At 53.3% G+C, this 24,781-nt stretch overlaps 6 protein-coding genes across 6 annotated transcripts; 3 read left to right on the top strand and 3 right to left on the bottom strand.

The window, feature by feature from the left end:
* Positions 1 to 1,189: 1,189 nt before the first annotated feature.
* B0H65DRAFT_424915 (uncharacterized protein) lies at positions 1,190 to 2,251 on the top strand (the record flags this gene model as incomplete). Its single annotated transcript, XM_062824540.1, has 2 exons — positions 1,190 to 1,781; positions 1,872 to 2,251. The coding sequence occupies 2 exons, from the start codon at positions 1,190 to 1,192 to the stop codon at positions 2,249 to 2,251; spliced, it is 972 nt and encodes a 323-aa protein (XP_062683654.1).
* Positions 2,252 to 2,597: 346 nt separating this feature from the next.
* B0H65DRAFT_492706 (uncharacterized protein) lies at positions 2,598 to 3,765 on the bottom strand (the record flags this gene model as incomplete). The annotated part of the gene is made up of 3 exons (XM_062827755.1): positions 3,729 to 3,765; positions 3,523 to 3,643; positions 2,598 to 3,450 (listed from the first exon to the last, which is right to left on the bottom strand). A coding segment is annotated over exon 3 (756 nt), but the record flags the coding sequence as incomplete, so codon positions are not given.
* B0H65DRAFT_539068 (uncharacterized protein) lies at positions 3,712 to 9,659 on the top strand (the record flags this gene model as incomplete). The annotated part of the gene is made up of 13 exons (XM_062829107.1): positions 3,712 to 3,802; positions 3,987 to 4,330; positions 4,427 to 4,947; positions 5,007 to 5,161; positions 5,428 to 5,572; positions 5,716 to 6,113; positions 6,387 to 6,831; positions 6,899 to 7,231; positions 7,326 to 7,418; positions 7,486 to 7,759; positions 7,849 to 8,964; positions 9,211 to 9,307; positions 9,544 to 9,659. The coding sequence occupies 13 exons, from the start codon at positions 3,712 to 3,714 to the stop codon at positions 9,657 to 9,659; spliced, it is 4,128 nt and encodes a 1,375-aa protein (XP_062683652.1).
* A 993-nt stretch (positions 9,660 to 10,652) lies between these two features.
* B0H65DRAFT_179214 (uncharacterized protein) lies at positions 10,653 to 15,070 on the bottom strand. Its single transcript, XM_062821486.1, has 4 exons — positions 14,503 to 15,070; positions 13,419 to 14,446; positions 11,645 to 13,364; positions 10,653 to 11,582 (listed from the first exon to the last, which is right to left on the bottom strand). Exons 1-4 carry the CDS (start codon positions 14,875 to 14,877, stop codon positions 10,683 to 10,685), a joined length of 4,023 nt encoding a protein of 1,340 aa, XP_062683651.1. The 5' UTR covers positions 14,878 to 15,070; the 3' UTR covers positions 10,653 to 10,682.
* A 294-nt stretch (positions 15,071 to 15,364) lies between these two features.
* B0H65DRAFT_463741 (putative APC1 protein) lies at positions 15,365 to 22,032 on the top strand. Its single transcript, XM_062826719.1, has 2 exons — positions 15,365 to 18,428; positions 18,480 to 22,032. Exons 1-2 carry the CDS (start codon positions 15,527 to 15,529, stop codon positions 21,812 to 21,814), a joined length of 6,237 nt encoding a protein of 2,078 aa, XP_062683650.1. The 5' UTR covers positions 15,365 to 15,526; the 3' UTR covers positions 21,815 to 22,032.
* On the bottom strand, positions 22,024 to 23,540 carry B0H65DRAFT_179192 (uncharacterized protein). Its single transcript, XM_062821485.1, has one exon. It carries the CDS (start codon positions 23,254 to 23,256, stop codon positions 22,207 to 22,209), a length of 1,050 nt encoding a protein of 349 aa, XP_062683649.1. The 5' UTR covers positions 23,257 to 23,540; the 3' UTR covers positions 22,024 to 22,206.
* Between the last annotated feature and the right edge of the window lie 1,241 nt (positions 23,541 to 24,781).

Genomic DNA, 24,781 nt, shown 5'->3' with positions numbered 1-24,781 from the left:
CCTAACCCTAACCCTAACCCTAACCCTAACCCTAACCCTAACCCTAACCCTAACCCTAACCCTAACCCTAACCCTAACCCTAACCCTAACCCTAACCCTAACCCTAACCCTAACCCTAACCCTAACCCTAACCCTAACCCTAACCCTAACCCTAACCCTAACCGTGAAAGAGACTGTACACTCTTGTCAAGGCATATGAATAAGTATCACAGAATCGTAGAGCCATTCGATTGTCCAAAATGTAAGGGAGAAGGGGAGAATATCCAGATTAATGACCTCGCTTCGTGGCTTACACATGAGTCGGAGCTGGTCAGGATCACAAACGAAAGAGTGGCCAGGAGACGCCAAGACGCAAAGACGCAAGGACACAAGAAACGAAAAGACGCAAGGATAGGAAAGATACAGGTCACAAGGTATTCATGCAAGAAGAAGGAGGGAAATTATAGAGGGAAGTGATATATTAGAGAAGGCTGGGGCCGGCGAGCCGGGGGGCATGGTGGCGCGCCGGGACCCCGCCGTCTTTCTAAGCTATGGTGACGAAAAGAAGCTGGGGAATGCGACGGGCCAGAAGACATGGGGGCGCAAACCTCCTTGTCTTTATCTAACGAACGATCAAGTATGCCAACAGTCTCATCACAACCAGTTTTACATAACGCGTTGTCCTTTGCGTTGAAGTTCTTCGAATGAGGGATATAGAGGTTCATCCGACTGGTGTGATGGTGTGGCCTCCATCATCGTAGAGGTAGCAAGGCGAAGGTGGTGATGGGAAGTGGAAATGAGAATGAGAGGTGGCGTAGTACGTTGTGTTCGTAGATGTTGAAGGTGCAATTGAACAGGAATGAAAGAGATCTGGGGGAAGTTGTTAGAATCGGGTGGCATAATCTCTGGCAACCCGGCACAGAGACTAGGACCAGGAACGATGCATGTGTAGGCGGGTATTGTGCAGTAGCGAAAGCTTAGCGGGAAATGTGACAGGGGTACCTTGAGCTCCTGCCTACTTGAGCCACCCCTCTTGAGCTTATTGTTAGGTACCTACTTATATCCCATGCACCTGCTCCCTTTCCCTCCTTGTGCTTTTCCATTTGCAATCTCTTTCCGCGCCAGCTACCAACTTCCTGTCCCTCGGGTTCCAATGGAATCCCCTTCCCAACCAGACCTCACAACACGTGCATTCAACACAAGAACAACAATGGAAACTTCCACAGAGGCAACTCCCCAACCAAGCGAGTCGTACGAAGAGCTTGAAAGCCCGTACTTGCCGCCCCATGTTAGCCTCTCTCCAGAAGTTGATCGACTGGTTTGGGAGTTCAAAGGCACGTTTCCCTCGGCAATTTCCGTCATGTCCAACGACAGCGGTGCCGAAGGACACCTGGAACCATTCTTCAAACCGGCAGATGCAACCGACGACCAAAACCCCGAAAACACCAGCACCGGCACCTACCACCCCATTGCCCTCCTCCCCATGACCGACCCACCCGCGTCCTTGATGACCGTAGCCTCCGTAGACCTCGACAGCTGGGAACAGAACTGGGTGGAGTCGCACGAATGGCACAGCGAAGTACACGGCGAATTTGTGACCTACGGCGATCTCGACGACGACATCCGGCCGTGGCTAGATGACCCAAAGGAGGAGGATCCTTATAACTGGGAAGCAGATTCTGACACGGAGTTTCTGATCAAGTGCTGCGGGGAGGATCGGCCGGTGCGCACGTGGGGAAGGAGGTTGAAGGTTACGCCAAGAGGTGCAGGGGGATTTGTCACAATTGGGGATTATGTTTGTGGTGAGTTTTTTGTGTTTGCCTTTTGCTTCTTGGCCGTTCAATCACCTCCCTGTCATGTCCTGGATCTTTGCTAACGATGCGTCACCTCAGCTGTCCATACTTGGCTTATGAGTATGCGCGACGACGTTTTGAAAGCCAGGGGCGTCAGACAGTACGATCAATGCGACGCATCGCATCCGGAATTCGAGTGGATGGTAACTTTTTACGACGATGAGCCAGCACATTGGTTGGTAGAGAAGACGGAATGGGTCCGCAACCATTGCCCGCTCAGTCAAGATAGCATTGATGCGGCTAACGCGATGCTGCGTTCATTGGGAAGTAGTGGTGATGTGGTGAATGTGGTGAACGTGCCCGTTGGAGGGATGGGTATTCGTATTAACCCTGGAGGCGAGGGACAGGAGGAGACAACCGAAGGACAAGAGGAACGGGAAACTGAGTTAGAGGGAAAGGGGAAGAAAATCGAAGGATAAGTGGAAGTGGAAGACGAGGACAAGGACACGGAAAAAGGACAAAGGAAAATGGTATTGACCGAGGAGGAACCTGAATTTCAAGGGCAATAAGAAATGAGTAGGGGGCACTAGGAGGTGTGTGATATCGATGCAGCTAGTGGCAGGAGAAGGTGGTAAAACCCATATAGCAGAATTTCAAATCTTGTCTTACACAGGAAGGTAGTTCGCAGATTGGAGTAGAAGTACATGAGATCCTTTGCATTCACAATGTCCAGAAATGGGATATCACACAATGTTCCTGATCCTCCACATCACACCACTACCTTTCCGCTACCCAACTACCACGGTGACTTCTCTTCCTTTAAATAGCGGTTGCAGACGCACAATATGAACTTCCGTACGCAATTACACTCGAAGCAACTGCCGTCCCACATGCGCCATTTGAACAATCTCTCAGGCCGTATCCAAAGTTGGCATTCTTGCACAAACAAGACGGCGCGGGACTAGCGCAACCCAGAGCCGAATACTGAGCCACCATATTGTTGAAGCACGTCTGACCGCAAGAGGGCAGAGCAGCCACGCCGGTGGCCGTGGCGATGTGCGTAGCGAAAGCCGTGGAGCAATATGCATCTCCGAAAGCGATCACAGTACTGCCAACAGCAGTTCCACAGGCCCCGTTTGAACAATCGCGAATGCCATTCTTAAAGTTGACGTTGTTGCATAGACAGTATCCGTCTAGAGCGGCACATCCCAGGGTGGAATATTGAGCAAGCATGTTGTTGAAGCACGTCTGGCCACATGAGGGCAAAGCAGCTAGACCGGGGATTGTAGTGCTAGGAGGTTTCATGCTAGTAGTGGTTGCCGCGGTGCTCGATTTGGGTGTCGTGGCTGAACTCGTTTTAGTAGCGGGGTTGGAGGTGGTGGTTTTAGGGCTGCTGGTGGATGTTGGCTTGGTCGTGGTGGTTGAGGTCGAGGTTGAGCTTTTTGACGTGGTGGTGGTTGTCGATGAAGATGGACTAGGGGAACAATTTCCCAGTTGGCACATGCCGTATCCGCAAAATGAAGGGCCAGTACCACATCTTCCGGCTGCGTTGCAGCAATCGCCCCATACACCAGCACACATCTTATAGCCATGCTCACTGCCGCAATTGCCGTCTGTGGTGTAGACAGAATCTCCTGCACATGCGCCTTCGTAGCAGGTTCCGTCTGCACAGTCTTCTCTAAATTTCGAATAGGGCATTAGCCTAGGCATAACCAAATTGACTGACAATTTATGACGAGGGGGGACTCACGGAGAGTTGCCGCATTTGAAAGTGTTTGCATTACAGCACTGGCCAAATTTGGTGCCGAGACAGGTAGCGTTGTTGTTTGGGGGACCGCAGAGCCCGTCATAAGCTCTTAGAGGCTCGATGACTATGCAACGGGTGGTGGTCATTAGTCTGTTATCAATCCATCGGCTCAAAAAAAAGCACTCGTCCAAAATGTGCGGGTGTCTTACAGCCTGCCACGCAATACTCGGTATTGGCTTCAATGTTCCCGCGTTTGATACTGACGTGTTTATTAGGGTTGAGGGTGGAGACGGTCCGACGAACACTAACCCGTCCCAAACCCGGTGTGCCGCGATTCGCTGTCAACCGATTGGCGAGACTAGAGTCAAAGCAGAACAAGATTGTAGGACCCATCGCGAACCGTTTAATGTTCCGTCATACCTTAAATTAGAAGAGTTCCATTTTTCGCTGACCCGTACGACCGATAGGGCAAGCAACCGCTCACGGACGTCTTCGTGAGGAGCTCATACGTGCAGCCGAGAGCGATCCGCGGTTTGTCCCCAACAAATCGATCATTCTTTTCACTCTTGTTCGCGAAACTCTACCCTCGGATGGCGTAGCTGCTCGCGTCTATGTTATGCGGGATACTGGGACTGCTGATGACCTGGAGGAAGAACGGTACGTCTACCAGAACCGGGACAAACGCTCAGCAGGAGAAAAGGGTACCTTTGCTGGCCGGTCCGTCACGTCTGCAGAGCTTAGGGCCCGCATCAAGGCGGGCGAAGGGTATGAACATGTGGTGCACGCCAATCTGACTGTCACTCTGAACTATGTAAGTTGAACGAGCTCCAACATTGTTCACATGATCCAAGTATGTTTCATTAAGCCAGCACGAGTCAACTAACTGCGAATATCTACGTATGTCCAGGTCCCCGAGTCGGACCTGTTGGGTAAAACGATTCCTATGCTTCGTATGGAGCGTTTCTCCCACTGGAATCAGGAGGATGCGGTGGCCGAAGAGCAAGCGAGACGGAGCCGAGACGCGACGCTTCCCAGGACCCTACCAGAGAAAGTCGTTCCTCAGCCACGGAGCATGCCAGAGCATAACGTTACACCGCTGCTCAAAAGATCGACAGCCAAAGAACTTCAAGCCGCACGGAATATCGTGAAGAAGGCGCTTGCCGACTCGTCAAGACTGAACAAGGCCCGAGTGGCTCAGCCCCTTCGCAACAAATATGGCTTGAGGCCCGGGACTATTGTCGGCGGAGGTAGCGTTGCAGGTGAGCAAAACATCGCATCCATTGACCAGGATGTACCGCCGCTTCTGGATATCACGGATGAAATCGCGGCAGCGGCAGCCCTTGTAGCCGAGGCCGACTCGGTGGGTGGATGGAAGAATGTCACGAAGCGTGCGGCTACGGCAAGCGCGGGGACGTATTGGATGCAAAGGTAAGTCTTGTTTGAATCATTCGTTAATGCAAATGGCCTGCTCACATGCAATATCACAGTCTTGCTCGCAAAGGCACCGTGCCTTGGGGAGATGAACCCAACTATGTGAGTTGTCAGGATTGCCCGGATATTCGGGATGTTTCATCCGTTAACCAGAATGCAGGCCATCTTCAGAAATGTGCTCGATTATGGAGCGGTGGGAGATGGTATCACGGTGAGTTCGATGCGCTGAAAGAGAAGCCCAACCCATCCCACACATTCATCCGCACGACTATACCCCGCTTTGTTGTATTAACTGGTGTATGTGTGCTTATGCTGACTTACGACTCTCCCTCGTCGGTGCATAGGATGATACAAAAGCTATAAGTAAGGCCATGGGGACAAACAGCACCCGATGTGGCAAAGGATGCAATGGGTCCACGACTAAGAACGCCATCGTGTATTTCCCCCCTGGGACCTACCTAGTATCCTCGACCATAGCCCTGCCCTTCGGAACACAAGTCATTGGTGATGCTAACAACCGGCCAACCCTCGTCGCTGCTCCAAGCTTTGTTGGTCTAGGTGTCTTATCCACGGATGAGTATACTGGGGACGGAGGCCAGGGTGTTGATGGCGGGGACCCTGAGTACGTGATGATTCGGACCCCAATAATCTCTCTCCTTTTTCCACTTGCAGGATATGCATCCGTCTCAACCCTCATAACCACTCCCTACCTGCATTCCACATTGTCTATTCCAGGACATGCGAGACTGACTCTCTACCTTCTAGATACTACGTCAACACCGCCAATTTCTACCGTCAAATTCGAAACATCGTCATAGATATCCGAAAGGTCACTTCAGGAACCTTGGTTACCTGTCTCCACTACCAAGTCGCTCAAGCCACAAGCCTTCAAAACGTCGAGTTAATAGCAGCAGCTGGCTCGTCCCAGATAGGTTTGTTCGCGGAGAATGGCAGCGGTGGAGGCATTTCCGATGTCACATTTACCGGAGGTGGAATCGGGCTCAAAGGTGGCGAGCAGCAGTTCACTGCGCAACGCCTCAAGTTCAATGGATGCACAGTTGGAATCCAAGTTATCTGGGACTGGGGATGGGTATGGAAGTCCATCACCATGAACAATGTGAAGACGGGATTTCAGCTCGTCGGTGATGGTGGCGTTGGCAACAGTGAGTGTCCCCCTCTTTTTCTCTCGCCCCTTCGGATCTGGTGTCTTTCTTTCCCATACAGCATCAAAGGCTCTGTGAGACTCTTTTCATACCTCTACCTTCAGTTACAGCTCATAGGTATCATGCTAATTCCCCTTTTCTTATAGTCGGCTCTGTCTCAATCATTGGACTCGTCGTTTACAAACGTCGGTACTGTCGTCATTGTCAATCCCATAACAGCAACTCCTGGAAAGGGCAGCACAGGGATTGCACTTGATAACATTGTCCTTTCAGGTGTCTCGGTTGCTGTAGCCGATACCACTGGCGCCACGATTCTGGCTTCGTCGCCTGTAATAGACCAGTGGGTCGTTGGACCTGTCTATGAAGGATCGACGACGGCTCGTACTTTCTCCACGGGTGGGAAGATTGGAAACTATCGAAGGCATTCGACACTTCTGGATCCCCAAGGAAACTATTTTGAACGCCCCAAGCCTCAGTACGAAGATCAAGCTACTTCCACGTTCCTGCATACAAAGGACCTCGGGTGTAAAGGTGACGGCTCTACCGACGACACACAAGCGTTCCAGGCGGCGCTATACGCAAGTTTGGGCAAGATTCTCTTCGTCGACGCCGGATCATACATTCTCACCTCGACTGTCACTATCCCCTCTGGTACCAAGATTGTGGGCGAAGCATGGTCCCAATTGGTTGCGTCGGGCTCGTATTTCTCGGATGCCAGGTACGTTACAGGTATTTTTCTCTTTATTTGCTGTCCCAACGCTGATTCATATCTACCTCTACTGTAGCAATCCCAAGGTCATGATCAAAGTTGGAAATGCTGGGGACGTTGGTAATGTGGAAATGCAGGACCTCCTTTTCACGACACGCGGTGCGACAGCCGGTCTGATTGTCATCGAATGGAATATCCAAGCTGATGCACAAGGCTCCGCCGGGCTTTGGGATTGCCACGTACGCATAGGAGGTGCGACGGGAACAAAATTGACACCCGCAGAGTGTCCTCCCGTCACTAGCGGTATCAATTCAGGCTGCTCTGCTGCTAGTCTGATGATGCACCTTACCCCATCGGCGTCGGGTTACTTCGAAAATATGTGGCTTTGGGGAGCCGACCACATGCTTGAGTAAGTTGTGCTCTACTGTTCCCCCGACATGAGGAAGGGTAGAGGTACCATCTCTTGTGACTGGCTGGACTAACAACTCCCTACCTGCCTCCAGTGACCCTGATCTGGTCAGCGGAAAGAATAGCATGGTGCAGACCTCTATCTATGTTGCTCGTGGCTTTTTGATCGAAAGCACGAAACCCACTTGGTAAGCTTGCACATCTTCTCTTCTCATCACAGCTCTGGAATCCAAGAGACTAACCTCAAGACTAAAGGCTTTACGGCACTGCGTCCGAGCACGCCGTGTTCTACCAGTACAATTTTCACAAGGCAGCAAACATATACGCTGGTATGTTGCAAACCGAATCGCCCTACTTCCAACCGACTCCGCCACCACCAGCTCCTTTTGCTGCCGTTGTTGGCCTTTTGCCGGGGGACCCCGATTATACATGTGCTGCTGGAAATGAATTCAGTGGCTGTGACCAATCCTGGTCTGTGGTCATGACAGGTTCGGCAAATATATTTGTCGCTGGTGCAGGCATCTACACTGTAAGTGATAACCCAGCTACAGCCATTTTCGTCCCGTGTGGTTGCTCCTTGCATCTACTTCAATTACTAATTTTCACGCGATCATCCAGTGGTTCTCAACATATGCGCAGACCTGCATCGATACGCAGTTATGTCAAAAGGCGCTTATGCTTCTCCAAAACAACTTCGCCAACGTCCGCTTCCAGAATCTTGTCACTATTGGTGCCAAGTACATGGCTGTCATGGACGGCAAAGGTATCCCGGCCATCGACAACCTCAACGTCGACACGCACCCCAACTGGTCCCAAATCAGCATTCTCGATGTTGGTAGTAACGGCACCACGAAGTTTGATGAAGCTATTTGGATCGACCCCGCGATCTGGGAGATGGATCAACCCAAATTCACTTGCTCTCCTCCTTGCAATGTCAAGCTACCACCGTGGACAGGTGCAACCAGTACTGTCAACTATCCGCTGATCACTGTCAGCCAAGGAACCTGGACAAGCACCATCACGCAGGCGCCATTGACTGTTACAGAATGGGTGTTTGAGCCGATAATGCTAAACCAGGGTGCCGCGAACAAGAACAAACGTGCAGACGTGACTATATGGCCTGTGCCAGCAACGACACCTTTCTGGCCTGCTATTGTCTACACGGGCAATGACAGAAAGGCAACAACAACATCTGCCACTGGTGCATTCCCCAAGCCTCCGGCATCCATCGGTCCCAACGCCCCTGCGCCCCCCTCCGGAAGCTGGCCCAAGCGACCTGTCCAGGCATTTTTTGGCTTCCCTGAAAACCCATTGGTTGATGAATGTTTTTTCACTGACTTCTCCGATCCAGCCTGTCTCACCCAGCCATGGTTCGGGAATATGACCAGGCCAGGAGCTCCAGGCGGTGATGATTATGATGAGAATAGCGCGGAACTGCGGACGATCTGTCCTCGCGTCTCTTCTACAAAGACGACAACAACAACCATCAAGTCCATACCTACCCCACCCGCGCCCTTGCCCTCGCCCTTCGAGCAAGGCGACGCGCGGACAAACTCGCTCAACTGCTATCATAGCGGAGAAGATACCGAGGGGATTCGGATGCACAACGCCGCGGACAGATTCTGCGACATGATCGCGCACTCGGACCTTGGACCTGGGTTCTTCCTGTCCAAAGATTTCGAGTTTCCGTATAACGGTGGCGTTGGTTTCGTTGCCATCACCGTCTCGCTTGAGGTAAAGGCCAAGTGCAGCTTCAGGATGGACCCTCAGCGTCGATTTAGTTGATTAATACTCTCCGCACCCTCATCAATCCTACACGCACCCTCTTCGGCCAAATGTCAGCTGTCATATCAAATATGGATTTTCGCGGTATTCTTACCTGTTTTGAATGTCGTATTACATTACTAGCTGGGTCCCAGCGTCTTTGTGATTCTGTAGCTCCCCATAACTCAAATCTCGTGATACTTTTATGGTTTTTAGTGCAATGTGCTGCAAATTGAACACTCTACAGTCTACTCGCTGGGCTACTCGCTGAACTCCAAATTGCTGCTAAGGGAGGAAAGTTTAGAGTTTGAAGGTATTATAATGGGTTGTCGCTGTGCCTTTCGAGCCCTCTTTACGTACGTTGAGGTGGTTGTTGATATGCGACGTGTAAATGCGGGCGTGCAAAGGGGTGTAAATGGCCGTGTGAAAATGAGCGAAAAAAATTGACCAAGATGAAATGTTCGTATGCATTGAAAATACGAAATTTAGCGGGTAAAAACGTGATTCACGATGTTAGGTGTAGGGGAGGGTGCGTGTAGGATTGATGAGGGTTATGTGAGCATGAGAAGCGAAGAGTCGCGGCGGCATTGATGCCTGACACAATGGCCGATGTCACCAGAAAGCGTTTCAACATCATCTTGGCTTATCTGTCCCCAGAGCGTTAGATGATGGCGGTTCTCAAGCTTGAAGTTAAGCGTGGTGACGAGACCTGACGACGTTCGGTGTTGGACTGTGCAGCAGGACAGTCAGTGCCTGGCTCTATATATCGGCGCCCAGCACTTCTTCGAGCCATCAACCTCGTCATGTGCCTGACAGGCTTGACCTAAACCAGGTTTCCTTTGCTTGCTTGACTCTAATTACACCCATTTGCAATAGCAGCGAGCCGTCATGTCCCCGAAAACTCCTGGCGATGATCGGGAGTTGGAGCCAGATCTGCAAGTCCTCTCTGTCCAGTTTGGGACACATGGCAACTGCAGGTGTGCCGAGCATAGATGAGGTCGTCGCGGAAGCTCTTGCCTTTTTTCGTGCGTGGAGTTATCCATGTTGATATGATGGAACCTTCCATCGGGTTGGAAAAGACCAATGAACGAGAGCCCTCAGCCCGGACAAATGCCGATGTGCCATAAGGTCGGAAGGTGTGATCCGGCAGTATCGACATGGGGCAAAAGCTTCATATCAGGAGCGAACAAGAAATGCTTCAGAGACATAAGCGTTCGTGTGATTCTAATTTCATTGTCGTAGATGTTGGACTCGGCAATCTGGATTCATTTTGTCAACGTTTCTTCAGTCAAACTCAACCCTGGCAAGATTGGTCGAAGCTTACTTCTGACATTCGCCATGTTGATGTTAACAAACGCCACCACATCATTAGTTTGAAGGCCGACATTAATCAGAGAACAGACGAAAACGTGCAGGCAGAAAACAAGCTTGTTCGTTCGTACCAAGTCATCAACATATCCATATTCATAATCATAACGTATGTCCCGGTCCGCACGCACATCCGTCCATGCGTACTAACCCGTCTCGTTTCCTCTCATCCATTCTCCCACGAAGACCGAACCTCAACCCGATGCTCATCCTTTAACCAAAACTTCCTCTCAAGGGTAAATCATCGCTCACAACATTGAATGCACACTGCAAATGTTCTTCCCTCGTCCCTTCTCCTTTTCCTCCAGAACGCGCTTACATCATCTTCCATCCCCCTCCTCCTCCTTGGCAGCCTTGCAAACAACACAACCCCCAAGAATCCGATCCCTCAACAACCGAGCATGCGTCACCTTCGCCCCAACCAAATGCGCGCTCCTTTCCTCAGCTCCCATACCTCCCAACAACACGTCGGCATCCACCGTCTTTCCCGGATTCAATGCTTCAAGTAGATGTGGCAAGTGGAAGACGTGTCCGCAAGCGAAGCCGACCAGCGTGTCGGTCTCGTATGTGGTGAAGGGAGAGAGACATTGGGCGCAGTGGCCTGCTTGGTACTTCTTCGCAGCGGGTTTGAGGCGGCGGTGGGTTGGTGTTGACGGGGTTGGTGGTGGCTGCTGGGATGGAGCGGCGGGGGAGGCGATGCCAGAGGAGGAAGGTTTCTCGGTTACGGGTTGCGTAGGGATGTCGGTCGGCTGGACGTCAACGTGTTCACCTCCTGCTTTAACGCCGACCTCAAATTTGACGCCTTTGCGCTGCCCGTTCCGCAGCGTGTTCATAGCCGCTGCGACCTCGCTTCTGAGCACGCGGCTGACGCCTTCCGAGATAGAATACTGAATCTCATGCTCCTTCATGATATGCCTGATCCCTTCTCTCAGCCCGGGAATCTGCAATCCCTCGGGTATCCGTCTGACGAGCGTAATGGGGTTAATGGCCGTTCCCACCTCCTCGAGCAGGGCGCGGATGAACTTGGGTTTGTCCATGGAGTACTCGAGCAGATCTTCCCAGAGGTCGGGGTCGTCTTGTTCCTTGGCGAAGGCGATGGCGCGGGAGACGTCACCGAGGCGCTCGATGATGAGGTAGAGCGCTCGTTTCATCTGGCCGGTCTTGGAGTAGAGGTAGACGAGCTCGGGGATGTAGTTGCGGGTTTCGCATTCTTGGGCGGCCTGAGATGCGATGGGGTCAGTAAATGACGGGCAAGGAAATATGGGAGACAGATGGGACGAACCTTCTCAAAGGCATAAGCTGTGGATGTCCTCAAGAACTGGTTGAGCAGTGGTTGATCGTAGATGGCAAAGAGGTGGACGGCCAAGTCGGCAAACTGGTCCACCATGGTGCGGCTGTCGAGGACCAGACGGGCTAGGGACTCATGGGTGTGTTCGTGGATGCCCTGCCCACGCCAGAGACCTCGCAAGTAGAAGAAGGTGTAGAGCTTCAAGTCCTTCTCCTGCAACTGCGACACTACAAGGTCCGGCTTCACCAAACCATGCTGCGCCTCATCGACCAACAGCGAGATGGCCTCACTAGTAGCCTGCTCGAGATCTTCCTTCGACATCTTGAGGAGCTTGTCCTGCGGCACGCGAAGTCCGATGAAGCTGGGAATATCATCCGCCACCGCCTCGGCCAGATGCGCATCTTTGATCAGTCGCATCGCCGAATCCGCATCCTGTAACTTGATGTAACATCTGAGCGCCTCCTTGGTCCGCCCGCTAGCCTCGTGCAACTTGGCCAGACTCTCCATGACGATGCGCCAGTCCCGTCCTACTTCACCATCCTCAACGCTGTCTTCTCGGACATCGCGGTACTTGAGCTGGTTCTCCAAAGCAGTGGTGATGGTGCCAACGTCAAACAAGTCGGACGGCCACCGTTCCAGCAGCTCTCTGAACCGAGGCTTGCTAACCTGGAGGTAATGGCCCAGCACGACTTCGTAGATGGTTCCGGGGATGGGTGGTCGTGTTCGCTCGGTGGGAATGTAGTTGACAATCTCATCAAACTTGTTGGCGCCGGCAAAAGTCCAGACCCATTTCTCCCAGCGGTCGGGGGTGCCGAGGACTTTGCCGCAGATCTGGCCGGCTTGAGTCCAGTCGTTTGCTTCGACTAGTTCTTGGATCCAGAGTTCGCCGATGCGCCGTTTTTCCTTTTCGGCGAGCGAGTGGTGGCTGCGCATGCCGTCGATGACGGAGGAGGTCTCGTCGTAAAAATCATCGCTTTGGGTTCGGTCGGGAGTTTCGGAACCGCCTAGTTCGGATGCCCGGTCAGTCGCAGATACAATCTCGGGATGTTCGTCGACCAATTCCCATGCTTGTCTGTACTGCTGGCGTTCTAGCAACCATCCAAGGTGATCGGCCAAGTCTCTCTTTGTTGCCAAGATGCAGTCGTACGGGCTGTGGATGAAGATCTTGATGCCTGGTTTGTTGAGGTTTGGATGGATAGCAGTACGGAGTCCGCCCTTCAATGCCGAGTTGATACTCCCCATGTAGTTGGACGGGGTCTCGTCGCTCTCCCTGCTCTTGATGCTGGCGCTTGAGCTGAAGAGGGACTTGGGGTTCAGCGCAACATTGAGTCCGGTCAGACCAACGTTGAGCATGTCGGTACCGAAGCCAGCCAAAGTCTCCAAGGTGCCTTTGCTGGCTGCAGTGGCGGCTACATTGCGAGCCGGAAGAACGCCGAGGTGGTAGTCACTAGCAGTCAAGCGTTCGAAGCGGCTGACGCTCAATCCGTCCTCGTCAACCTGGGCTTGGGAGGTAAGGTCGATGAGGCGTAGTTCTGGTGGTGGGTTGTTTTGTCTGCGCTTGATCCCTCCTGATGGCTGGCTTCCTCCAGATGCTATTGATGCGGTGTGTTTATGACCCGAGTCTTCGTCTTCGTCTGGTAAGCAGTATGCGAGCACTAGTAATAAGTTTTGGGTATACAGCGAGATGCCGGAAATGATGCAATCCATTCGAAGTCTGTAGCAATCTCGGGTCAGTTTGGTCAACAAGACGGCCAGAAAGCACACTCACAGCTTTACAATCTCTGCCCGTCCAGCGGACCTTTCCCCAGCGTGTTTGCCGACGCCCATGCCACCGGGATGAACGTGAATGAACCAGATTGTGCCTCCCCATCCTACAACCAATCTCTCAATCTTCTTCTCAGTCCTTTGGTGTTGTTGCTTCAAGATAGCAGCCGCAGGCGAAGCCGGCACCTCTTTTTGACCCTTGCCCGGTTCATCAGGCTCGATGGACTGCTCGTCAATCCACTCGGCACGGCCTTTCCAGACGCTGGCCATGGTATCCCACTCGTCTGTTTGCGGCCGATCAATGTGGCCGATTCGTTTCCATGCATCTTCTTGATCGGCACTTTCGAGATGGAGCTTCGTCCGCATGATTTTGATACCATGCTCATTCAACCAAACAACATATTTCCCCGACAGGGACCACTTGATGGTATTGATGGTACCCTCACCCGAGTGCAAAACGGTATCCTTGCCGGACCCTGCGCCCACCATGTTTCCGAGCCATCCTGCTGCCTGAGCAGCGGCTCCTGTCGTAGTGGCCGTACTCTTGCCCTGTGGCGCGCCGACAGTCAGGATGAGCTGTCCGGCTAGACCACCAGACAGATAGGTCCTGTCGTTCTTGTAATCGGGGGAGAGGGCGACGGCTTGTACAGGTCGGGCAAAGTTGCGGAGGGTGACGTCCTTGACATCGGTCAGAGACTGGACGCAGATGTTGCCGTCCATAGAGGATGTCGCGATGTGGATGCTGTTGGAGGGGGTGTTGGGGACTCCATGGGCTTGGGCGTCTCGTTTGCGAGCGGCGGAGGCGGGGTTAGTCTGGTGGTGGCTCTCGGCGGAGGCGCTTCCCGGGCGCAAAGGGCTGTTTGTCTGGGAGAAGACTCGGGTGAGAGGTTTCGGGTCGAAGGTAGGGAGAGGTGGTGGGTAGGGCGAGATGGAGAGGCTGGTGACGGAGGCGCCGTGGGCGTGGTAGACGCGTAGGGACTGGAAGGCGGGCAGTTGGAGAACGTGGATGTTGCCGTTATGCGTTCCTACTATCTGGACACAAGTCAGCAAGTGTTGATCATGATAGCCATGGGGTCCGTCTGTCTAACCATCTTGTCGCCAGCCGTCAAGAAGGCGCTTGTCGCGTCGCCATTGCGATACAGGGGCCCGAGGTGTTGGGTCAGTCGGGCATATTTGAGTCTTGGTTCCTCGTCCTCGTCCTCCTCGTCGTCGTCGTCTTCCTCGTCGTCATCCTCGGTTTCTTCATCCTGGCGGTCCCCATCGTCCTCAGACCCTTCCTCTAAATCTGTGCCCGTTCCCGTTCCTGTCGCCGTCGCCGTCGAGGGAGTCGTGGTGCCAATGGTGCTGCCAATGGATCGCTTGGGCCGCGCCCTGGGAGACGTCACGATGGTGGTGGCGGGCGTGGTGTCGGCCGTGGTGTTTGCCGTGGAAGAGTCGCCTGTCTCCGGCGGGACCTGCGTCATGTTGATTGGAGCCGGGTCTGCTGTATCATGGCGTAGAGGTAGCTATCTGATTGATCGCAAAGTTGTTGGGAAGTGTTGAGAATGGAGTTGCGCCTACTGTGGTAAGGCGCTATTCGTTGGGTTCCTAGGCCTGGGCTAGTCGTTCATCGCTGCTGCAAGTGTTGGTTGTCGCTGTCGGTCGGTTCCAGAGCCGGGGAACGGAGTGGAGGACCGCTACGTCAGTAAGGGCAGGTCCACAGGTGAGTGGTAAACGCTTATGCCAGAAGCTCACTCAAAGAGAAAGGCCTGGCATATTCGTTTAGCAAATGTGTCACTTGAGCGATCCGCAAGGGGTACAGCGCGCACAGACCATCCAAAGTCCAATCTGTGGAGAGCTGCAGGTGCGGGACAGTCGCGTCTCACAGCGCTATCAGACGCGATTTCCAGTGGTGTTGACGCTGCTGAGAGCGGTTGCCCTGCGCAATTGACAGGAGCTTCCATCCCACCTTGACTTCTCCTTCCAAACAAAACAAAAAGACAAATGCGCCAGCTTCGATCACAAACACCTCAGCCTGGACCCAGTCCGCACTCGGTTATGTGCCAATCCAGAAAATGGCTTGACTTTTCCTCTCCAGCAAACGACCAAGTGATTTGACGACAGACAGACATCATGGCGGCGGCCACTTCGCTGGGAGTTCACCAGCCCATCGGACTGCGACATGCCATTGACGAAGGCTTCCTCCCTCCGAACCCTCCCTCTTCGTCCTACACTTGGGAGATATTCGTCGACCGACAGCCTCACGCCGACTGCGAAGACGAGCTGTTGACCACCGATACCTGCGTCATCTGGTCCCGCGGCGGCATCTTTCGAAAGAGCTTCAGATTCGATATGGAGAACGAGAAAGTCACCCAGGCTCTCCTCACCTATTTCCCTACCTCGACAGACTCCCACCCCATCGTCAATGCTGCCTCTTCGCGGCCCGAGAAACCCACGACCGGAAACAAACCCGAGAAACATGACGCGAAGCCACTGCTCGCCCGAGCCCTCGTCGTTTTCCTCAAGACACAAGCCCACATCTACTTCCTCTCCGGAACCAGCCATGTCGTCCACATGCCCTTCGAGGTCGAGTCGGCCTGCGCCGCTCCAATTGGCGTCATCATTCAACGGAAACAGCGAGCGAACAACACCCTGCCCGTGACCTTGCGACTGCCCAAGGTTCCGCCGAACTCCTTCGTCTCGTCACAGCCCTCGTCCATCTTCAGCCATACCGGTGCCGAGTTCTCCATCGAAGGCCTTGGGCGACCCAAGGCGCTCCCCTTAAAGCTGAGCAGCACATTGGAAAACATGTGGCAGCCACCCATGGAGACCCCCGACAGTCCTTGGCCTCGTCTTGTGTGTCTGACAGATCCCTTGCTCGAAATCGGTTTGGTAGTCACCCATCCGGAAAAGCAAAAGACAAACAAGAGACGTCAAGGAGGTTCTCCCACTTCCAACTTCCTCAGTTCAGCCGAAGAGATTGTCCATGTCGAAGCAATCAAGATACCCGGCTATGCCTCTGCCTCACAAAGCGAAGCCTGCATTGCTGTTACCGTTAACAGAGAAAACAGCATGTACAGCGTCTGGCGCTTGACCTTTCTGGAAAATGAGGATCCCTTCATTGGCAAGAGGAAGAAGAAACCCGTCAAGTCGACTCGCAGACGCAGTTCCATGGCTCCTGGCATGCCTAGCGGTGCCAGCACCCCCGTCCACCCCTCCATCAGAGATAGCTTCGGTGCTCCTCTGCCCGGGAAGAAGCCTCGCAAAAGCGTCAGGATCGATGAGCGGGAAAAAGAAAAGGACAAGGGACGGGCGCTCGAGGGTGTTTTGAATTCTCTAGACCCCCAGAAAACTGATGACGCTGCCCGCAGACAGTCTCGTCGAGTAAGCTCTCTGTTGGCCAGAGCTGACTTGTCCGCATCCCAAGAGAGGGCGAGTTTCTCCGAGCAAACACTACATGCGGTGCATGGCGGTAGAAAGGGAGATTCACTAGGCAGTCAACGGACACGCATGAGCGGTGCCTACGGCGGTTTACATCTTGGCGGTTCCTTCAACCATGGTCTCAACAGCCTAGCCGAGGCACCTGTCGACTCTCTACTCGAGGAGCTCCGTGCTGGTGGTGACTTCGAGGGCTTCCACAATATGGGCTTGGATGATCATGAGTTCGAAGGACTAACCCACGAGATGCTCTTCACAAAGGTCCACAGTTTCCCCATGGACAACGCCAACGTCCGCTACTCCCTGGCCAACAAGCCAGTCAAGGCGCAGTCCAAAGTGTTCATCCTCGTCGGTCCTCCTACTGCTACTGACGAGCAGGGTCGTGTCCAGATTCTTCTTGGTATCCAGGATGTTGTCGACAAGAGATTGCAGCTCCTAACACTGCACGTTCCTCATCCCGTCCCGGGATCAACTGTTGAGCCAGCCACGTCAGGACTCTTCTCCAAGATTCCCATGGTCTTCAGCGAACTTCGAAGGGCGCAAAACGTCATTGACTCGTGCAAGATCTCAGATGGAAACGAGCAGACCATCCTCATTCTCTCCGAAGACAAGGCTGGTGGCAGAGAGCTGAGCTTGCAATCTCCATGGAGCCAGCTCACCACCGTGGATGCGACCCTCCTTCTGCTTGATCATGTCAGCAACCTCAGCTACTCGGGAACTCATAGAACAAGGACGGCATCGTTGGTCCCCAAGCCAGGCGGGATTCGCCTGTCCCAGATCCGCATTGATGCATTATGCCACAGTTCTCCCCGTGGAGTCATTGATCTACTAGATAAGGACGGCGCATTCCATCGCATCCGCCTCAAACTTTGTCCATCCTCTTCCCAGGTCCGCAAGGCCTTGGACGTTTGCAAAAGTGTACTTCCTTCTTCACATGCTGATCGACTGCTGGCCGGTTGGTGGCATACTACACAGTGGCTTCGAGTCTTGAACCGACAGGAAGTAACCACTCCCGACCGAGAATGGTCGTCCTTTGTCGTTCTGTTGCTGGCGAGTTTCATGGCCCTTGGGCATACGGACGAAATATCGTTGGCCAGGCTCGGCCGTGGCGTCCGTGTTTTTGAGCCGAACAGTAATTGGGAAGCCATGGAGTTATACGCCACCCCGGTGGCATCTGCCGATGCACCGTGGATGCGGAACAAGGGCTGGCAGTGGTTGCTGGAGGATGGCCTCCTTGACACTATCCCATCTAGCCAAGGCCCGCAGCCACTGAGCTTCATGGCCCGTCATGTCGAGCTTGCAAAAAGTTACATTGCATCTGCCGAAGGCATGGCAGCGTTTGGTGTTAATGGCTACCTCCCAACAGCCGTCGAGAGAGATCGCGACAGTCGCAATAAGGCAGCCTGGAGCATGATGCTTGCGCTTCACCTCCTCGTGGAAGAACAGACATTGAGTGTCTTGTCCCCTGAAGAAGTCTCGCCTGGTCAGAGTGATCTTAGGGCGCTACTCTGGCAGCTTGCGAGATGGCTTGGATGGCAGCAGTACGAGGAGCTCTACAGCCTTGGTCTACAGGCAGATCTGGGCACGGATGATTCAGGTATGTTGACTGATCCACGGCACAAGAATCCTTTGACTGACATGTTTGCAGCTTTTCTTGCCCAGTTGGCTATACCTCCACCCGTGTTCAACCCTTGTGTCTTAACCTGGATCCGGCAGCATTTCACCACCGATGATGGCCCCGATTTCCTGACGCTTCCTCAAGTCTACGCTACGGCCACCTCTGACGTTCGTGCAAGCAGTCCGAGGGAGGGGGCCTGGCGTAATATGACCCCACGCACCTTCATGTTCAAGAAGCTCTTTGAGCTCCTGAAAACAGCCAAGGACCGTTTCGAAGCAGTAGCAGCCATGCATACCGCTGGTTTCACCCCTCAAATCCTCGAGACGTTACCAGAAGCCATCTTGACGCCTTTACAAGACTTCATCTTTATCTGTCAGCCTAACCCTCCTCTGTCTTGGTCCACTGAGCTGCTCAAGCTGGTAAACCGCACCGACGTCAGCACCATTCTCAAGCAAGTCAAGATGTCGAAAGCGATAGGGTCGGAACTTCAGCCACCTTCACACACGGCGAAATGGGACTTTCGTATGCTGTGTCAGCATTTGGACGACTTACAAGAACATGGTGAGGAGACTGATGCCTCGGAGAGGCAACTGGTTGTTCGTACCCTGTTCAGGGAGGACAGGAGACTCAATGAGGCCCAGAATCTCTTGTCTTCGGGCAAGTCACGCGTGCTCCGGCTTGATCCTAAGCCAGAGTGGTCTGAGTCAGAGTACCTGGAGAAGCAAAAGGAGCTAGTTACCACTGTTGCGACCAGCACGCTTGCTATCCCACCTGGACGTGGCTTGCTGTACTACTCCTTGCGGTACCCGCTACTCACCCAAAAATATCACATCAGTGGTTTCAATCTTGCATGCATCATCCGGCCTACCAACAATACCGTCAGTGTTGACAAGAGTCAGTTCACTGAAGAAAAGATCAACTGGGCTTTCTTCCATCAGGGCGTTGCCGGCGGGCTTGCGATATCGCCACAAGCCAAAGCCATCGACACCTCTTGGATCCTCTACAACAAGCCCGGCCAGGACCTCAGCAACCGACACGCAGGCTTCTTGCTCGCGCTCGGTCTGAACGGTCACCTCAAGTCAGTGGCCAAGTGGGTGGCGTTTAAGTACCTTACCCCCAAGCACACCATGACTTCGATCGGGCTTCTCCTCGGTCTCGCCGCCTCGTACATCGGGACCATGGACTCTCTCATCACCAGACTGCTGTCTGTCCACGTCACTCGCATGCTCCCCCGAGGTGCGGCGGAACTGAACCTCTCCAAGCACACCCAAACCACTGGCATCATGGGCATCGGTCTGCTTTACTGCAACAGCCAACACCGGCGCATGAGCGAAATCATGATGTCGGAAATTGAGCACGTTGAAGACGGCGAGGAAGAAGACCCTCTCCGTGACGAATCTTACCGCCTCGCCGCCGGTTTCGCTTTAGGGTTCATCAACCTTGGCAAAGGCAATGACCTCAAAGGCCTGCGCGACATGCGCCTCACCGAGAAGCTGCTTACCATCGCCACGGCCACCAAGCGCGTCGAACTCGTGCACGTCCTGGACCGCTCCGCTGCCGCCGCTGTTGTTGCTGTTGCCTTGATCTTTATGAAATCGGAGGATCATATCGTGGCACGGAAGATCGACGTCCCTGACACCGTGCTGCAGTTTGACTACGTCCGTCCTGACATCCTACTCCTCCGCACAATGGCCAAGCATATCATCCTCTGGAAGGGCATCACACCTTCCTTCTCTTGGATAAAGACAGGGCTTCCACAGGAGTACCAATCTCGTCACCGCTTGACCTCCACCACTCGTCTACAAAGCAAGGACCTCCCCTTCTTTTCCATCCTCGCCGGTCTCTGTTTTGCTTTGGGCCTGCGGTTCGCCGGGTCAGGAAATATTCAGGTCCGCGATCTGCTGGTGCACTACCTCGATGAATTCATGCGCCTCGTCTCAATGCCAAAGAGCAACTTTGATGCGGAGCTTGCTCGCTCAAACGCGCGCATGTGCATGGACATGTTAGCCCTTTCCTGCGCGACGGTGATGGCGGGCACCGGCGATCTGGTGATTCTCCGCCGGCTCCGGGCGCTTCATGGGAGAGATGACAAGGAAACGACTTACGGGAGTCATATGGCTTGTCACATGGCTATCGGAGCCTTGTTCCTCGGTTACGGCACCGCTACCTTTGGGAACAGCGACCTGGCCGTCGCGGCGCTGATTGTTGCTTTCTATCCCATCTTTCCGGCAACGGTTCAGGATAACAGAGCTCACCTGCAAGCCTTCCGCCACTTTTGGGTGCTGGCAACAGACCCACGCTGCCTTGTAGCCAAGGATGGGGCCACTGGTCAGAGTCTGAACGTCCCTGTTCTCATCTCCCTTAGACGCAACAGTCCATCAGCCCGCGCCGCCGCGGCGAACTCTGCCATTGACTCTCTCTTCGAGTCCTCATCGGAGGGTGTCGTCATCCGCCGCCAAACCCCTTGCCTGTTACCACCCCTAGACGACGTCCTACGCGTCACGACGGATGCTGGGCAGCAGGGCTACTGGAACCTGACCATCGACTTCGAAACGAACCCCAGTTTGGTGGAACAGTTTAAGGAGAACCAGACCCTGTGTTTGAGGAGAAGGCCAGCGTTTGAGGCACCCTTTCCTGCTACTTTGCGTGCTTTGGGACGAGGGGTGGGTCCGCTTGCAGAAGATGGGCAGTCGAGGGATCCGTTTGAGTGGGTTTTTGGACTGAGTGCTGGTGCTGAGGGTAGTGAACTGGATGTCACGAGTGGCACGGGTGGCAATGCTGCCAGTGCTAATGGCCACGGCATGGGCAGCGAGCTTGGAGAGTTGGCAAAGCTGACCCACGCTGAAAGAGCAGTGGTCATGGACCGCCTCGGCTCCGGCGGCGGCGTTGGCGAAGGCGAAGGCGCCACGACCTTCGTCGATGCCCGTCTTGTGCTTGAAAATGATCTGACCGGAGGTGGCATGCCGAGCCGAGAGAAACTCCTGGGTCTCCGATTGTTGTTTGAATGGATGGAACGGCGGCAATCACTGGCTGTTCAGTCCCCTGCTTCTGCCGCTTTACCTGCGTTGGGTACATTGCCCGAAACACCGGCGGCGGATATTGCGACAGCGGGCCGGACAACTGGGAAGGGGAAGGCTAAAGCCCGAGCAGCACATGCAGGGCACGGACCCACGACCAGGAGCAAAGGCAAAGGGAAGAAGGCATCTGTCGAAGAGGAGAAGGATCATGGTTTGCCGAACTGGGATGAGTTGCGTGAGGGCTCTGGCTATGGAGTCGCGTTAGGGAATAGCTGGTGGATGAGGGATAGTGTCATTGAGGATTTGAAGGGAAGGGCTTGGTTGGTCGGGCGGGAGGGAGAGGCCTGATATTGATGAGTGATGGATATGATCATGAGTGATGAGTTATGGAATTATACCTGCTAGTGATGGGAGGTGGCATTGTGGGAGTGTTGTACCGTAAAATGATCCGGTTCCGTCGGAAAGATCGCAGTGTGCCGACGACGAACCAACTCGGACAAATTATCGTATAGCCCAAGTTTTAAACTAGCATCTACGGTAGTGGAAACATCGATGATGAGTTTAGGGGTACGGTACCTTGTATTGCTGTAAGTGAGTACCTCTAGAGTAAGCATTCTATTTGATGTATTTATCGTTCCTAACCTCCGCCGTCCACAATAGCCCTGTCCTTTGTATCTCTGCTACCGGTTATACCGTAGTACTAGCTTCGACTATAAACCTAGAGCTAGACACAGCCGATTCTACAACCTCCCCACCTTGATGGAAACAACAACTCCCCACCCCCCTACACTCTCCCATAACCCAAACTCGTTCTCCCTCCTAAACGTGACTTCCTCCGCCCTAACCGTCATAGTAATCCTATCTTCCTCCAGCATTGCACCATGCCTAACAGGCGTTATGACCCGCTCCGTCGGTGTTGGTGTCTGCGGCTCAGACTTGGAGGAAGATCTGCGGAAGAAGCTACCAAAGCCGGACTTCTTGGAGGAAGGGGAAGTCGGGGACTTGGGTGACTCGACGGCAGCTTGGACGGTTTTGCGGGCGAGGGTTGGCTCGGGACGAAGTAGCGAGGCGATTCGGCGAGCGAGAACGGGGGTAGCGAACCAGTTCCATGCTTCCTCGGGTCCCAACTGGGAGCGAGAAGAGGAGGAGGATGTCTCGGTCTCGAACCTGCCCCACTCTCCGAAACTGTAATCGCTCGGCCGGGCCGAGCCCGAGCCCGAACCCGAACCCTTCCCATCGCCCTTCCGGTCCACCGTCCTCCCCTTTTCGTCCGTCACAACTTGCTCAAGAGCAGCAGAAACACAAACAACCGTCACCACCTCCCCCTCCTGCCTTCGCTCTTTCTCCCCAACCAACTCCCACCCCTTATCATCCCTCGCTTCCCTCTTCCTCGCCAACTCTCTTCCCGTAGAGGTTTCCTCTCCCGAGGACTCCACCCCCGGTAATCCCTCCGTCGGCACCAGCACCAACTCGGCCAACTTCGGCGTCTTGGGCAAGTTCACGACATCTTCGATGAACCACTCGATGTGCGGTACACATTGCGCTACGAGAAAAGCGTCGCGGGAGGACTGGGCCGTGGAATGTGAGTGTTGAGCGGAACGGAGGCGTGATGGTAGGGTGCGGAGATGGGTGGTTAGAGGGGATTCGCCTGTTCGGATGGGGATCGGAACGGAGGAAGTGGTGGATTGAGAGGGGCCGGAGGGAGACCCGATGGCTTCGGTGTAGGAGGGTGGAGGGAGGAGGTCGGGCTGGGAAGACCCAACGTCGGGAAGATGAGGTGACTTGGACATCTTGATGGAATGTCGTTTTTTAATGGTGAACAGACAAAGTCTTGATGCCTTTTAGCCCGATATTCACTGAAATATGTTCGTGCGAACGTCAACCGGTTCGGTGCCGGCAACCCGGATCAGAGGTTGGTGCTTGGGAATCTGAGAAGGAGAACACAGGGCAGTCGAGGCGGAGCGATGGCGATATCACAGGGCTTTGCTCCTCGCTCGTGATTAGTAGTCTGATGCCCGATTTTCCAGGTTCAGCCTAGAGAACTTCTTGTCGATGAGATGTCGGCTTGTGATCTTGCCCCTGGGGCTGTGAAGTAGATTCAATAGGCTGGTTGTAGGTAGGGGAGAAATACACGACTGATCGTGAGTGGTTTGTGAATAAAGCCTGCAAACGAGAATGTCAATACTATCGACTGCCAAGATGATAAAGTCGTCCAAACACGGCAACCTTCCGGCTGGTTGTAGTGTAGAGGTAGTATTGATGTTGTCGTACCTGGTACAGGTCCAACGGTCTCAACTTATAAGCGAGACACAGCCACAATCTGGGCGGACGCCAATCCCAGTAAGGTTCTTTTTAGTGTTCTTTGCCCTTGTATTGACAGCGACTGCGCCCTAGAAGTGGTCACTGGACCGGGAACAGAACCCTTATGCCAAGAGCAAAAGGGGAAAGGGGGACGGATAAACGGCTTCAAGGTCGGTGTTGGTTCCAGGTAGGTAGATATCGGTGCCTTGGGAAATGCCCAGTCTGATGTTGGGCGGCAAATAGTGGCTGGTAGTCACCTCTAATCTCCTGTATGCGCCGGAGCCTGATTCGAATCGCTTTGCTGTCCGCAATTGCTACCGACGAGGTGGTGACTACCACAGTAGAAGTAATGAAGGTTCGAATCGGAGGTCTCGGTGAAGAGCTGAAATGCAGGTCGTTGTCCTTTGGGGGTAACCATTGCGGGGGACCGTCGGATTTAGAGGAACATTGGAAGGCACGCATGTGCGCACGGACCTCTAGGTTATGGTATTTAATCTATAATCGCGGTAAGAAACCGTTAATTAGTAGATTAATTAATTATATTCCTTTATTTATACCCCTAATGAACTTTTTATAGCAATCCAGTACGGATTGTATTGGCAATCTACCTAGGAGGCAGTATTATATTAATTGAGGGGGATACTTTAAAATGCGCTTTATTTAATTATTATTACGATTGAACAACGTACGAACCTACTGCGGTACGATACGAAGAGGCGCGGCTAGCGAAGGTTACCTAATAACGTAACGCGTTATTCGAATATATATAAATTATATTATTTTAATTATTTTATTATTCAGTAACTATTATTATTTATATTTAAACATAATTTCTACCAGAATATAATTCGAGACCGATAATTATACGATTATAACCGTTAGGTCCCCGAATTAATAATACAGTAAGTACGTATATACGGAGAGAATTTAATTTAGGTAAAGATTTGCCAATTCGGAAGAAAATTAAAGTAGAGAATTCATATTTACTTAGAAAATATATACTAAATTATCAAT

This window comes from Neurospora tetraspora (assembly GCF_033439725.1).
Source record: "Neurospora tetraspora strain CBS 560.94 chromosome Unknown B0H65scaffold_3, whole genome shotgun sequence".
In the NCBI taxonomy this organism is placed as follows: Eukaryota; Fungi; Ascomycota; class Sordariomycetes; order Sordariales; family Sordariaceae; genus Neurospora; species Neurospora tetraspora.
The sequence above is the reverse complement of the archived record's forward strand: the minus strand, read 5'-3'. Positions and strand labels throughout refer to the sequence as shown.

Excerpts from the sequence above, each read along its gene's own strand:
- B0H65DRAFT_179214 (XM_062821486.1), bottom strand. The coding sequence starts at position 14,877 with ATGACGCAGGTCCCGCCGGAGACAGGCGACTCTTCCACGGCAAACACC. Across the intron at positions 13,365-13,418 it reads CGGGCAGAGATTGTAAAGCT|ACTTCGAATGGATTGCATCA; the intron begins GTGAGTGTGCTT and ends AGATTGCTACAG. Across the intron at positions 11,583-11,644 it reads CAGCTTATGCCTTTGAGAAG|GCCGCCCAAGAATGCGAAAC; the intron begins GTTCGTCCCATC and ends ATCGCATCTCAG.
- B0H65DRAFT_463741 (XM_062826719.1), top strand. The coding sequence starts at position 15,527 with ATGGCGGCGGCCACTTCGCTGGGAGTTCACCAGCCCATCGGACTGCGA. Across the intron at positions 18,429-18,479 it reads TCTGGGCACGGATGATTCAG|CTTTTCTTGCCCAGTTGGCT; the intron begins GTATGTTGACTG and ends ACATGTTTGCAG.
- B0H65DRAFT_179192 (XM_062821485.1), bottom strand. The coding sequence starts at position 23,256 with ATGTCCAAGTCACCTCATCTTCCCGACGTTGGGTCTTCCCAGCCCGAC.